General features: G+C 36.2%; 2 protein-coding genes across 2 annotated transcripts; one reads left to right on the forward strand and one right to left on the reverse strand.

The window, feature by feature from the left end:
* The first annotated feature begins 3,267 nt into the window (after positions 1 to 3,267).
* On the forward strand, positions 3,268 to 12,701 carry LOC145606628 (DEAD-box ATP-dependent RNA helicase 40-like). The gene is made up of 8 exons (XM_081662436.1): positions 3,268 to 3,422; positions 4,216 to 5,489; positions 6,333 to 6,545; positions 9,208 to 9,276; positions 9,730 to 9,999; positions 10,123 to 10,473; positions 10,712 to 10,989; positions 11,161 to 12,701. The coding sequence occupies exons 2-8, from the start codon at positions 4,239 to 4,241 to the stop codon at positions 12,236 to 12,238; spliced, it is 3,510 nt and encodes a 1,169-aa protein (XP_081518562.1). The 5' UTR covers positions 3,268 to 3,422; positions 4,216 to 4,238; the 3' UTR covers positions 12,239 to 12,701.
* Positions 12,702 to 13,937: 1,236 nt separating this feature from the next.
* On the reverse strand, positions 13,938 to 14,912 carry LOC145607255 (agglutinin-1-like). Its single transcript, XM_081662972.1, has one exon. The coding sequence runs from the start codon at positions 14,910 to 14,912 to the stop codon at positions 13,938 to 13,940; it is 975 nt and encodes a 324-aa protein (XP_081519098.1).
* Between the last annotated feature and the right edge of the window lie 286 nt (positions 14,913 to 15,198).

The raw sequence follows: 15,198 nt of genomic DNA on the forward strand, positions 1-15,198 counted from the left end.
AAAAATAAAACAAGATTGAAAATTATTACCATGAATTTGAGAATGTGAAGAATTGCAGTCTTCATGGTCATTCTCTTCTAGTACATTCTGCAAATCATCTAGCCCAAAAAGTTCCCAAAATTCATTATCATTAATCCCTTCAAAATCAAATTCTCCATCCATCTTCCTAATTATAATAAAGTGCAATTACAATTGAGAAATTTTAAAAAGGTGAAGTTCCATAAAAAGGTAGAAGCTTTTGAGGTATCAAATTAATGGTGGGGTGCATACAGGAGGATGGAGTAAAAAGCAAAATCAATGCTTACGATTTTGGGAGCTGGGTAATTTACCCACAAAAGTCAAACTAAAAAAAAAAAAAAGTAAAACATTGGCATTGACACGTGAGACTCAGTGCACTTAGAAGGATTTTAGGAAAGTAAACTATAGTGGGGCCAAAAAGGGGTGTGCGGTTATGAAGTTGGGGTGTGCGCAAATCAGTGGCCATTACAGGCCACTTGAGACATTCATAATTTGAGAATTTCTGCCCTTGTGTATTTTGAATAAAATTAGTATTCAAGTTTTAACTTATTCAAATATCAACTTATTATTTAGTATGTGAGATATGTTAAACCTTGAAATTTGTATTATGTACAAAGTACTAAAGTGAAATTTCTTGGAAGAAATCTTCCCTCCTAAATTCACCTTACAAAGTTAGAATAATCAATTATGCAAAATTACATTTATAAAAAAATGCACTATGTAAAAGATATTAGATTCTACAAGTAGAAAATATTTTCTCAAATGGATTAACAAAAGCAACTGATGACCAACTTATAATATTTGAAATCCAAGCATTGATTAGACTTTAACTATTTATAGGTCAAGTTCAAAGGCATAAATTCACTTAAAGATACAAAAAAAATAATTTGCAAGAAATTGTTCAATTTACATATAAATATTTAGATAATTTTTTTTAAAAAAAACTTTTTTTACAAGGGAAAAAAAAAAACTTGTACAGGAGATCAAGTTAAAGACAAAAAAGTCAAGTTAAAAACGTTTAAGCTGGGTAAAAAAAAAAAGTCGAGTCTATTTGGCTTACAAATAGTTTTGGGTTGATTCAATAACAATTTAGATAAAATTAGGTTGGGTATTTTCAAAGTCCGGTAAAATTAGGTATTTTTGGTGTCTAAATGTTTTTTGGGTAAGCTTGAGGTAAAATTATTATCTAATTTGACTAATTTTAGTTGATTGACCAATACAAAAAATTAATTCTAGTGTTTGTTCATAAGCTAATTCAAAGAACTTAATCCACCAAATAAACTCATTTTCAAGTGTTTTAGTATTTTAATTTAAAGGTGAAATAACAAATATACCTTTATTAAACCAAAAACCCTACCATAATAAAAATATGTTAATGTCTTTATAGGTCATTTTATATACTGAAATATCTTAAAGTGATTAATTAGGTATTTATTTGATACAATCAATTAATAGAATTCATTAGTGAAATTAAGATAGTACGATTAACTAGTTAAATAAGTTAATATAATCCACTTATCCAAAATAGCTAACAACCTAACATGATCAATTTCATCTTTTAGCTTTTCACCAAACACTACATATCTTACCATACAAATTATTGAATAAGGCGGACTTTCATTAATTTATTATAAGACGAGTTAAAGTTACTCTCAAATAATTAAAGCTAACCTTATATACTATTTAATTTACAATTTTTTCAACATAAATTTTACCCTTAACAAACATTTATAATGCATTACATTAATCATATTAGCCTTAACGAACATTGTATCCACTAAAAATACACAATAAAATAAATAAATTGCAATCAAATCCATTACAAATTAAAAGTTACCTTTAGATGATTTTTTTTTTATTTTTTTTATTTTTTTGTTGAAACGCTTAAATGAGTTAAAGTCACTACATAGTATATAAATTGTTAGTTACCTTCAGATTTATCGTCTTTCAATAAAAATAAGCCTTGTTAACTTCATCTTATAAAAATAATATTCAGCATGAAAAAAAATCAGTTTAGCAAAATAATTTCAGTTCAGTAAAAATAAGTTCAGTTTAGTTCAGTAAAAATCAATACTTTTAGAGAAGAAATATAATAAAAGATTTATAAAATAATTACAGTTTAACAAATACGATTCCAGTTCAGTAAAATTAATTTCCTTTCACTAAAAATAATTCAATTTTCGCAAAAATAATCTCAGCAAAAATAAGGTGGAGCAAATAGGGTCTTAGGACTGTTTTTCTTCAACTTGTTTCATATATACTTATTACTTATTCTTTAATAAATTCAGATCAGACCAGAAACATTTAAATCATATAAGAACTTTTAATTATCATTTACTTATTGCTAAATATTGTTAATTGTGTGTCGTATTAAGAAAAAAAATGAAAATTACATATTTGAAAAGTTCATAATGAGATGAATCTAACAATATCCATTTTGATAATGTTTTTCTTTATAGATTAGTATTAAAATGCGAGATTAGTATTAAAATGCGGTCAAAGTTTAGTCAAATTAATAAATCAGATCAGACAAAATTTGAGAATCGATCCCAGGATTACCTGAACTAGAAGGGGAGCTCTAACCACTTGAGCTATCCCTCACCTTCACCCCGTTGACTTCACCTTATTTTTATTGAACATAAATTATTTTTATTGAACTGAAATTAACTAAAACTAATTTTACTATTCTCTCAAAAAAAAAAAAATTAATTTACTAAATTGAAATTATTTTTGCTATGAAATTATTTTTGCTGAACTGAAATTAAACTATTTTTGCTGAATTGAAATTATTTTATATATTTTATTGAATTCTCCTTATTTTTATTGAACATAAATAAATTTTTATTGAACTGTTCACATTTACTGAACTGAGCCGAGTTGAACTGAAGTGAACTGATTTGATTGGAGCTGACTGAACTGATTGAAGCTTAACTGAATTGAACCGAAGTTAAATGTGAACAGATCCTTAGTCCCATTTATGTAACCAACTGCTAGTAAAATTTTAAGTTGGATCAGTTTCAACATCTTTACCCCGTAAACCTTTTTTTTTTTTGAAAGCTCCTTACCACGTAAACCTAAATCACAAGAATTATTTGGTTAGCGTTACAACTTATAAGGGTTTCGACTCCATGATATAGGCTGTAGGCATATGGCCAACCGCACCCAAGAGGCCAAGATAGAGGTTAAAACTTACCCTATACAAATTAAAAACATAGGCGTGTGGCGTGTCGTTACTTTTTAGCTCTTAGGTCTATTTTATTTATCCCCCGTTTAGGGCTTTTTCACGATTGCGCTGCCTCGCTGCACACCTTCGTTCCCTCTCCCTCTCCTCCATTGAAACGCTCTCTGAATTCTCCATTGAAGCGGATTGTGAGCTTATCTCCTCCATTGAAGCAGCTTCTGAGGTAAGATATGTTTAATATTGATTAATCGAATATCAATTTCATAATCTAGTGGTAATCGTTAATGTAATCGACAGTATCATCAAATTAGGGTTCTTCGAATCTGGATTATTCAACTATTGGGTATTGGTTATTACTGAAGTTAAGATTTATAACTAGCGATTTCATTGTTAGAATTTTGCTATTCATATTTTTGTTAGAAGAATTTAGCGTAATTTTCCAGCCTACTTTGATAATTAATGTGTTGCAAGCTTTTGATTTAGTAATCCTTTAATGTTGGGACGAAGCCATGAAAATAGACCTTTTCTCCCGAGGGCGGCTGCCCCGCCTTCCCTTGCTCAGGGACGGGCCTGAATCTGAGTTCAAGCTTGAGCTTGTTTGGTTTTTGTAATTTAAATAAAATCTGTTGGATTTTCGATATGGGTACGGAGACTCGCGGAAAATATGGAATACGATCGTTTTAAAAGCCGAGTGTTACTAGATTGACATACTAAATGTGACGCAAGTACTTGAGTCCGAATAACATGGGGTGTGGAATAAAGGGGAGTTGAAATTATTCTTTTTTTTTGAAAGAGGGGGGTTGAAATTATTGATTTGGTGTAGCTTAATTAGAGTAGCATTAATTAATTTTATGTATTGGTGATGGATAATTTTGTTTATACGGTTAATCATAACGTCAATGGTGGAGTTATTGCTTGCTTGCATCATAGGAAAGGCTTGTAGAGTTTCTTTAGAGTATTTGTTGTGCTAGCTAATTAGCTATGATGATATGCTTATGTCTTTTAATCTTGTGTAGTCTCCTACTATAAATAGTGGAAGATGGCAAATGCAGAAGCAGCTTCTGCTGCTGCTGGTCCTAGGTATGCGCCAGATGATCCCACCCTTCCGAGTCCTTGGAAAGGGTTGATTGATGGGAGCTCAGGCCTTACATATTACTGGAATCCGGAGACAAATATCACTCAATATGAAAAGCCAGGTAGTGCACCTCCACCAGTTCCATCTGGTGTACCTCATGTTGACACTGCATCCCAGCCGACTGTGCAGCAAGTACCACAGCATGGACAAGCTGCTGATGCTTCTCAGTATCCACAGCAATATATGAATCAGTTATCTCATCAGCAAGGACAGTTTCAAGGTCCTCTAGCTGGCCAAATTTCTCAGCAGCAGGGACAGTATCAGGGCCCCCCTACTGGACAAATGGCTCAGCAGCAGCCTGCGCAAGTCCCCCCAGCAGGGCAGCAGCAATATGCACATTATGGGCAAGGATTGGCTCAAAGAGGCTCACAGATAGGTCAAGCACCGATGCAACAGGGACAGGGAGCACAGCAGCAGCATTATGGGTCTCAAATGACACAGCAAAGTGGTCAACAGTTACCACAACAAGGCTCACAGACAGTGCAACACCCAGTTCAGCATAGTTCTCAGCAGTTAGGGCAGCAAGCACCGGGGCAGCAAGGTCCTCCTGCAGGACAATCACAGGGGCATCATTTTATGCCTCATCAAATGCATTATTCTGCTTACCAGCAACCACCGATGCTCCCACAGGGGCAGCAAAATGCACAATCTCACCCTCAGCTCATGCCACAAGGACCACAATTCTCATATCAACAGGATAATAGAAACGCGATACCCCAGCAGCAAGATGATTCTGATTTTTCTAAGATTAAGCAAACTGGGACTTCCATTTCTCAGGTTGAGCCAAGTGGTCGTGCTCCACCATCTGTTAATGCTTCCAATCATGGATTGCAGGCCAGTCCTCTCTCTGGTCAATCAATACCCTTCGCTTCCTCTATGCACACGCATCAACCTCCATTAAATGTCAAACTACAGGAGAGTCGAAATGATGTTGTTAACCCACAACACGCTTCCACTTACCAAAATCATATGGGCCAATCCATGATGAATAGTCAGCAGCATGGCCTGTCTCCTGTTGGACGAAATCTGGGTTATGATGAAACCCAGCAACTACGATCCGGGCCAGGATATCACTTCAATGCGAACAAGGAAGCACCAATGACGGCTCCTCATCATCCTAATCTTGCTGCCCTACCTATGGCACGGAATCCACAGGTACATTATTCTCTGTTTTGAATTGGTATATTATTAAATTGGTGCCTTTGCCCTACAATTCATTGACTTTGATAACTGTTTTGCTTAGTTAGTAGTTAGCTACAATGCTTGGACTTGTGACTTGACCCAGCCGTACCGTATCAATATCATCCATTTGATAATTTAACTGCTGACTGGCATGGATATGGAATAGGACCTTGGGGACATTACTCTTTGGAGGGAGTTGACTCTTTTGCTATTTGTGGTATAGGCCATAAGGTATATATCCATTTGGGGGAGGAGGGTTTTTTTAGTCTCAAATGGTCAAGTCTTAGTGACACATATGAAGATATTAGAGTTCTACTTTTTTTTGTAGTAATGACAATTGCCTTACATGATAGAGTTTCAATCATTTAATGGAATTAGTGGGGTCTGCAGTATTGGTGTTCCTTTGGTTGGCAGTATTTTCTCTTATCCCTGTTCATCTATTTTTTATATTTGAAATTCATTTGATTGAAGCGTACTAAGTATGATTACTCTAGGCCTTTATGAGATTTTGACCCGGCAACATTTTTGGAGCTGGGAAGGGCTCAAGTGCGCCCGAACCTCTTTGGAGAGAAACTTTGGTAGTTGTGCCATTATCAGAAAGGTTACTGAAACAATGTTCAATGAATTTCAACAAATAGAAAAGCCTGATGGTCAGACATTGTTGATGTGGATAGAACCTGTTGTTTTTAACAAATTATAAAACTACTTAATGCGTACTGTCAACAGATAATTGAACTTTGTTTATGTATCAGTTGCATTCTCAGATATAAATTTTTTTTAAGCTTTGAAACTGATCTTTGCCCATTGTCGTTGTAGGACTTGAGGATGGGTGCTTTCCCTCATCAAAATGTGCCACCTGGCCATGATGGTAATATGAATGCGATATCTGCACATGGGGTGCATAATCATGCAAATGTTGATCTACCAATTACTAACCAACCTTTTTTGAGGCCATCTCCAATTATGCCTGATGTTATGAACATTTCTTCAGTTGAGGCTTATCGACAGCAACATGAAGTGACTGCTTCAGTACGTAAATCTTTGGTTCTGTTTTGGCACATGTGAATTAAATTGTTTTTGGAGTGCCTTTTTTTACTTATTTATTTTTTATTTTTTTATTTTTTTTAATTATTATTGCTCATCCCTTTCAATAGTCCATATGTGCTTAGTTAATTAGTTAGTTAAGTATTTTTGTTCTTACATCATCTAGTATCCCTTCTGTCATGATGGGGTATAGATTCTTCTGATGCTCGTTGATATGATACATGGACTAATATTATTTCATAGGCACCACGTGTTTTGTAGCTTGAACAATAGCCCTTGATTGAAGCACTGAAACCCTTGTGATACCTGTTGATCTGAGTAACTGAGTATGTGACACTAGTATCAATAGAATTTATGACAGCCATTTGCTTTGTAGTTGGAACAATAGCCTACACAGAAACTCTTATGAAGTCTTGTTAATGGTTTCTCAATTTTGAAAACCTGAGTACAAGCAATTCTTCTGAAATAGGCATGACCAGCAAGTTTTTCCTTTTCCTTCTCAAGGATTTTTGAGTCATACAAAGACCTTTTCTTTCCATAATTCCTTAAACAAAATCAAATTAGTTTTAATACCCTCTGTATATTGTTTCTGAATAAAATATTTGATTTCTAAGCAAAATTAATGATCAATTGCTGAAGTTTTGTACTGTAGTATTTCCTATCTGTATGGATAATTGGATACTATAGCTTCTGTTTTCCAGTTTTAGTTTGCATGAAACATATGCTTGTGTGAAGTAAGATAAATATGAGTGTTACGAATTTTTGTTTTTGATCAAGTTGAAAGCTGAAATTATGTGAAGCATTTGGAAGCTAGTCAAACAACGCAATCAACAACAACAAAGCCTTGATCCCTAAATGATGTGGGGTCAGCTAACATAAATAGTCATCAGTACCCATCCTCAAAATATGGAACAAAGCATTTAAGCAAGAATAGTGATTAAATGAAAGTGGACGAAAACAGAGCGAGCAAAAAAACAATGGCAGTCTAAAGTGAAAAAAAGGATATAAAAATAAAATCTGAAAAAGTTTTTAAAAGAGTGTTTAGGGGATATAATAAGAGAGGAAAATCATTCTTGTAAAAACACATTAAATGTTTGAGAAAAACCTTAACAAAGGAAATAAATAGAGTTTGCAAAACACAATGTGTTTTGATAAAAAATAAATAAATAAAAATAATGTATTGAAGTATATGTTTAAGTCTTGACATATCCCCAGCGTACATTGTTTATAGTTAATCTACCCGTAAAACCTTCCCTGATCGGTCTTTTTGCAGAAAGAACACTCATGTTTAAAAAAATTATGTGAAATCACTTTTAATGCTAGTTATGTCACTATTTACTCAAAGTGACCTTGATTCTGTTTCACTTTTTTTTTTTGCTCATCACTTCACCCCATTAAACTCCTTTTGCCTTCTTGTCTCAGCTTTGTCTATTAATTAACCTTAAATGCATATTTGGAGATTCAATATGGTGTCATCCACATCATGTTCAATGATATGTGATAATTATTGATGTTGATGTTATGTTTGATGAAACTAGAGATTGATTACCAAAGAAATGTGTGCTTGTGCTTATTACTCAATCAATCAAGGCCATAATCCCATAAGTGGGGTCGGCTACATGAACCAAATTTGATAATTCCATGTAGTTATCGACAAAAATCTCCCTCTATCCCTTACGATCCAATGCCTCATCCTCATGCAAATCTATATACTTAATATCCTTATTACTACACTTCTAAAAATTAGATCTGTGATTTGGATAGAAAGTCACAATTTTATTTATTTATTTATTTATTAAATCTGTATTTTGTCCTGCCTATGGGAAATGTTGAAGGTTTGGTTTGATAAGAATTGTGTAGTGTTTATGGTCCAGTGAGGGGCTCATTTGTTGCTTCTGGTTGAGTGGTTGGTAACGTGAAAGATATGATGCACTGCTAAACAAATTGAGTTCAGCATGTCTATGGTCTCCGAACACAACATAAAATCTAAATTCTTATTTGAATGTGCACTGGCCACTTTGTAGTTTGTACCAAATCAAATGTACCATGAATCTTGATAGTTCTCAGTTTTTAATTCTCCTTACCCCCCTTCTACTTTATAGCCACTCCCCTTTCACATCATTTTAGTCTCACTTTTGTGTGCTAGCTTTCAAGTGAGTCAATCAAAGTCTGTTGTGCTACTTTCCACTCCTTGTCCACCTATTTATATATTGTAATCAACAGTGTTTTCTGCTTATGTTTTGCATTTTGATACTATTTGTTCTTTTTAATTAACTTTTCTTCTATTCATTTTCATCAAGGTGTCAAAAAATAGATTCCTATTTTTTTTTTAATTTTTTTTAAGGATAAGATATTCAAGAGACAACCAGTTGTACCATGCACATGATATAGCCTCACTCATATTCTTGCTGATTTGGATCTTACCCATATGCAGCCTTGGTTGTGGTACCTCCAGTTGTACAATAATAATTGCCCATTTAGTATCAGTCTATATAGTCTTTCAAACTTGTTGTGCACATATGGACTTTCTAGGCCTGAATATTAGATAACTCGTACTGTCCGCTTGAATTTTTAACATGCATCTTATAGAAAGTCTCTCTTGTAGTCTCTGACCTTTTTTTGCCTTTTTTTTTTTTTTTGTGAACAGGGAGAAAATGTTCCTGCCCCATTCATGACCTTTGATGCCACTGGTTTCCCGCCAGAGATACTAAGAGAGGTATGAATTACGTTTGTAATGCGTAATTGTATAAATTATAACTTATAAGTTTATATATGAAATGGTGTATGTCCCCTTCCAATATCCAGCTTTTTAGTTATACTATTTTAACTGAAAAAGTTTCTTGTCGCAGGTGCGATATCTGCTCCGGTGGGGAGCATATGTCGTACGCTGCACTGCTATGCTCACACTTTACATGCAACAAGTATTCCTTTGAAGGCTGCACAAATGGACTTTGGAGCCTTCATCCATCACTCCTCATGTGACTGGGATATTCTTGCTTGTTGGCCCCTACCTTATAAATCTTAATTGCCTCCTATTGTTGCTTCGCGTTGCTTAAGTAAGCAACCGCAAATTAGATAACCTTTTCTTTCCCCGTTAGTTTAGTGTTACATGTGAACAATAAATGGGTGGTGGATCTTGGATTGATCATGTTGTCTTTCCTTGTAACAGATACATTCTGCTGGCTTTTCTTCACCAACTCCTATTCAAGCACAAACATGGCCTATTGCACTACAAAATAAAGATATAGTGGCGATTGCAAAGACAGGTTCTGGGAAAACGTTGGGCTATTTGATGCCTGCATTTATGCATCTAAGGCAGCGGCGTAATAATCCACGGATTGGTCCAACAGTCTTAGTCTTGGCACCAACTCGTGAACTTGCTACACAAATTCTAGAGGAGGGCAATAAATTTGGTAGATCTTCCCGGATTTCTTGCACGGTGGGTTTTTTTATAATTTTTTATGTTTTATGTCAATGATATGTTTGCTCTCTTTCTATTTATATTTTATTTGAGCTATTGATTTGTCTGATTTTTTCTATGCAAATGTTTTTCATCTCCCAGTGTTTATATGGTGGAGCTCCAAAGGGTCCTCAGCTAGAAGAATTACGCCGTGGAGCTGATATTGTTGTGGCAACTCCTGGTCGTCTCAATGACATTCTTGAGACGAGAAATATTGATCTTCGACAAGTTTCGCTGTTTGTTCTCGATGAGGCAGATCGAATGCTTGATATGGGCTTTGAGCCTCAAATTCGCAAGATAGTGAATGAAATGCCTCCTCACAGGCAAACTCTCATGTACACAGCAACTTGGCCAAAAGAAGTCAGGAAAATAGCTGGTGATTTGCTCCGCAATCCTGTGCAAGTGAACATTGGCAATGTTGATGAACTTGCTGCAAACAAGTCTATCACACAGGTATTCATCAGATTTTTAGTGACTAGTTATTTTTGGGCAAGCTAAAACACTTCCTATCATGATTTTTCTGAGGTTTGAGCTTTCAAGAAGTGTGCCTGTGTGCATGAATGCAATTGTTGTGGGGAATGTTTATATCAAACCAGAGTTTCTCGATTCCCTTGCAACATATTCTTTTTTCCTTGTTTCCCTCTAAAGATTTTTTTTTTTTTTTTCATGATTATTATTTGTGAAACTGCAGTATGTGGAAGTTGTACCACAAATGGAGAAGCAAAGACGCTTGGAGCAGATTCTTAGGGCCCAGGAAAGGGGATCTAAAGTTATTGTTTTCTGCTCTACAAAGAAGCTCTGTAATGATCTTGCACGTAGTATTGGACGTAGCTTTCCTGCTGCTGCAATTCATGGAGACAAGTCTCAGAGTGAGAGAGACTATGTATTGAATCAATTCCGTTCCGGGAAGTCACCAATTTTAGTTGCAACTGATGTTGCTGCCAGAGGCCTTGATATAAAGGACATAAGGTAAAGACTTCCTGTGCTTCACGTTGTCCCTGGAACAGTCTATTGTACCTGAATTTTCAACTAACTTCTCCTCTCTAGTACCATGTCAATATTCCCAAAGATGTGGCTTTTAGATTTTTTTTATATCATTTTTATTTCACTTTCTGCACTTCTCAAGGACTCTGTTTGCAGGGTGGTGATAAATTATGATTTTCCTACTGGAATTGAAGACTATGTACACCGAATTGGTAGGACTGGCAGAGCAGGGGCAATTGGAATAGCTTATACCTTCCTTTCTGAACAGGATTGGAAGCATGCTGGTGATCTGGTTAAAGTGCTTGAGGGGGCTAATCAGCAAGTCCCTCCACAAGTGAGAGACATGGCTCTCCGTGGTGGTCCTGCTTTCAATAAAGACCGTAATGGAATGAATAGGTATGAATCAGCCCCTGGTCCTGCTTTTGCTGGCGGGGGACGCTGGGATTCTGGTGGTCGTGGTGGAGGCATGAGGGACGGTGGTCGTGGTGGCATGAGAGACAGAGATGGTGATGTTGGAGGTCGTGGTGGTGGTTTTGGCGGATTTCGTGGTGGCATGAGAAATGATGGTTTTGGAGGGCGTGGCATGAGAGATAGAGATGATTTTGGACGTGGGGGGCGAGGAGATTTTGGTGGCCGTGGAAATAATAGGGGAGGGCGAGGAGGATTTGGTGGGCCTAGTGGTGGGTATGGAGGTCGGTCCAGGGATGATTTTGGGTCCAATGAGAGGTTCAACAGTAGAGATGGTGGATTTAGCCGTGGCCGTGGCAGAGGGCGGTTTGATAATAACAGGAGAGATGTGACTCCAAGGAGTAGAGGAAGGAGTTACAGTTCTAGCCCTGAGAAGGTTCGTACTTGGGGAGGTTATAGCAGAAGTGTGAGCCGTAGTCGTTCGCGAAGTAGAAGTCGAAGTTGGAGCCGCAGCCGAAGTCCCCGCCGCAGTTATAGCCGTAGCTACAGCCGCAGTCGGAGTCGTGGTCGTAGCCGGAGCCGCAGTATTGAGAGGCCTGTCAGGCGGGAACGTCGTCCTTCTGGATTTGATAAGCTTCCGGAACCAGAAAATCAAGAACAGAAGGATTTAGCAGCAAATAATGCTGGCCCTCCTGCAGAACCACAAATGACCAATAATAATTCTATACCTGTATATGATGCTGGGGCGAAGTTAGGGGTGAAAGACGAGCCCACTGTTTTTTCAGGTGTGGTCAATCAATCTGATCCACAAGCTGGTGAACCCTAGGGCTTTGTATTTACTCTCTGAAGGCATTATTTTCTGAAGGCAAAACCCTGATTGAAAGATTTGAAACCTTTCAATATTAAGATAAAAGGATGGGAGTGGGGAGGAAACCTTACCGAGTTACTCGATGATGCATTTCATAGTTCTTTCAACATCATCTTGAAGAAAATTAAAGCATTTTTTTGGTTAAATTGCAAATTTATATCTAGACTTGCACGATGATTTCATTTGAAGCGCAGCCTTGTGTTTTACGTCTCGTCTGCCACTAGCTTATTACATGCTTAAGACCCCGAGATATTTTGGTAATGTTCACTATGTATTTTCTTCTGTAGATCTAGCATAAATTTTAAATATTTTCTCTTAGTATTTTATACTCGTACTTGATTTTTAAGGGCTATTGGCCTAAGGATGAAGCTAGCAATTGACATACACAAATTGGTTGGCCAGTAATGTTTGGATTATTGCACCTCTCGGCTTTATTTATTAGCAAAATTGAGTGATTATTACATTACTTTAATCCGCTTTTTTTAAATTCGACATGTGTCTTGTAACCTAATAAAATCGGTTACCAAAGCAATCCAACCGATCAGGGATTGTTAGTGGAAAAACCGTCAAAGGTGTGATTGTTTCTAGAATTTCAAAAGGTTAGATTGTTTATGGAAGACGGAATAAAGGTGGAAGTATTAGTTTTCATTTTTCCCTTTTTATTTTTTTATTTTTTTATTTTTTTATTTTTATTTTTTATTATTATTATTATTTTTTTATTTTTATTTTTTATTTTTTATATTACAAGTAACCGGTTGTTAAAGATTTAAAGAGTTTCTTGAGAGAATATGTGAATATTTGCCATAGGCTTCTCATTCATCAAAGATTAGTATATACAGATTAGGCATCTAGGTTAAGCTAAGCTAAACTAGGAAAGATATACACAAAATATATGCAAGATTATTACAAAAGATTATTTCCATAATCTAACACACCCCCACAGTCTAAACAGGAGGACTACGAACGCTGAGACTGTCTCGAAAATCATCAAATAAAACCTCTGGCAGACCTTTCGTGAAAATGTCTGCAATCTAGTAACGGGATGAAACATGTAGGACACAAAATTCGCCGCGTTGAACCTTCTCACGAACATTCGTTCATCTCAATGTAATTAGTGCGTGCGCTGATATTGAACTGGATTACTGGAGAGATAAATAGCACTAACATTGTCACAATACCCTGTCCTACTCCAGTATTCTAACTGCAACATTGTAAACTTCAATACCCTGTGTGCAACTTTGGGAAAAGCTTGGTACAGATTGTGGTATTTACTTTGCCTTTATCTCAGTTTTGCATTTTACTACTCGCCCTATTTATGACAGTTATATGGGGCAAGTAAATAGAGATAAATAAAGTAGTGAGTAATAGTATTATACATGTTGGAATCTTGAAGCGAGTTTGTCATAGACACATCTTAAATTAAACAGGCTTTGGTCATAGTCTCATAGACATAATTACAACACTTTATATTATTGCAACGAGAACACAAATACATCATACAATACATATAGTACACAAACACTTCTGATCATACAGTAGATATGGCAGATAACATCTAATCAAAACTATAAAAGTTTGTTCTTATTTTTGATAAACACTTAGTAGTGTAAACACTGGTAGAAGGTATCAAACTATGTAAGCTTGAAATAAGCTGAAATCAAGCTGAAATGATATCCCAAATTTGGGAGACGGAGCTTCCGTCATAACAATTGAGATAAAGTGAATAGACAGGAGGATGCAGTTGAGTCACTTTGACATCCATCACCATACCAGTGGCCACATGTAAAATGGTGCCGTCGGATTCATTAACAATCCATGGCTCATTAGTCCATCCACCGCATGCTCCTACACTTATCTCATGTTGCCCATATTCGAAACGTAGACACTTGTCTTGGTGCTGTTCCGGCCTGATAGTACCATCAGGGTACAATGCCCACCTATCGTCTTCTTTGTTTTCATTACACACATCCATCTTTACACTTTGGACGCCATCTAGTGTTAAGCAAAGTGAGTTATAACCAACAATCTTAGTCACTGGTGGTTTTGTATTGTTGGTGGGAAGCCAAACTTGTCTAGGTACATAGTGATAGTGTTCAACTACAAGATTATACATGCCATTATCATCTTTTTCTGCAGTCAAGGAGAGCCCGGATTTGCGATTTACAATCTTTCCGAGATTGGTTTGAAATTCCCATTTGGTGGCATCAGGAACAGCAGTTTTACAATCAAAGATCATTACATAGTCTCCTGGAGTATATCCATAAGTTGTTAAGCACTTTCCTTTAGATCGAATTGTTTGGTCTGTACCAAAGATCCAAAGTTGATCTTCTTGCGAGTCTTTGCATCCACTTAGAACTATATCGTTTCCATTATGATATTCTCCGTTTTTCACAGAAACACACAGGCCATTAAATCCTGTGATGTGCACCTTTTGCTCTGAATCAGCACCCTGATCATTATTTGACGGCGATACCACTGACAATAACGACGAATCAAAGGGATGATTACTTGGAACATTGATTGAATTCCTTGGTCTTTCAATGGTTTCCTTGGTGAAGCCCACACATTGTTGTGGTTGAACCAGTAAGGCTAACCAGCAAGCACACACGGCTATAACCCACAACAGCTTCATGTTTTTCTTAGCTTAGCAACTGTTTCAAATTTTCACAATTCAGATTAACCAATTATGAAATCAAGCAATACTCTATATATTAAAAGACGTTCTTAAATTAGTATACATGACACGTGTCACTCTCCTCATCATGATTCTCAGTAATTATACGTGACACGTGTCACTCTCTTATTAAAAAAAGTTGCCAATACAAGATTTGATCGAATATGTGTTGGAACCCAATGTATATCACTTGTGAGTGTCTCACATTGGAGAAAGAGGAGAGGTGGTTCCACTTTATAAGGTA

The sequence above is a fragment of the Chenopodium album genome, chromosome 23, assembly GCF_948465745.1.
Source record: "Chenopodium album chromosome 23, dcCheAlbu1.1, whole genome shotgun sequence".
Taxonomy (NCBI): Eukaryota; Viridiplantae; Streptophyta; class Magnoliopsida; order Caryophyllales; family Amaranthaceae; genus Chenopodium; species Chenopodium album.

Coding starts and splice junctions, on each gene's coding strand:
- LOC145606628 (XM_081662436.1), top strand. CDS start 4,239: ATGGCAAATGCAGAAGCAGCTTCTGCTGCTGCTGGTCCTAGGTATGCG. Junction 5,490..6,332: donor CTATGGCACGGAATCCACAG/GTACATTATTCT, acceptor TTGTCGTTGTAG/GACTTGAGGATGGGTGCTTT. Junction 10,474..10,711: donor CAAACAAGTCTATCACACAG/GTATTCATCAGA, acceptor GTGAAACTGCAG/TATGTGGAAGTTGTACCACA.
- LOC145607255 (XM_081662972.1), bottom strand. CDS start 14,912: ATGAAGCTGTTGTGGGTTATAGCCGTGTGTGCTTGCTGGTTAGCCTTA.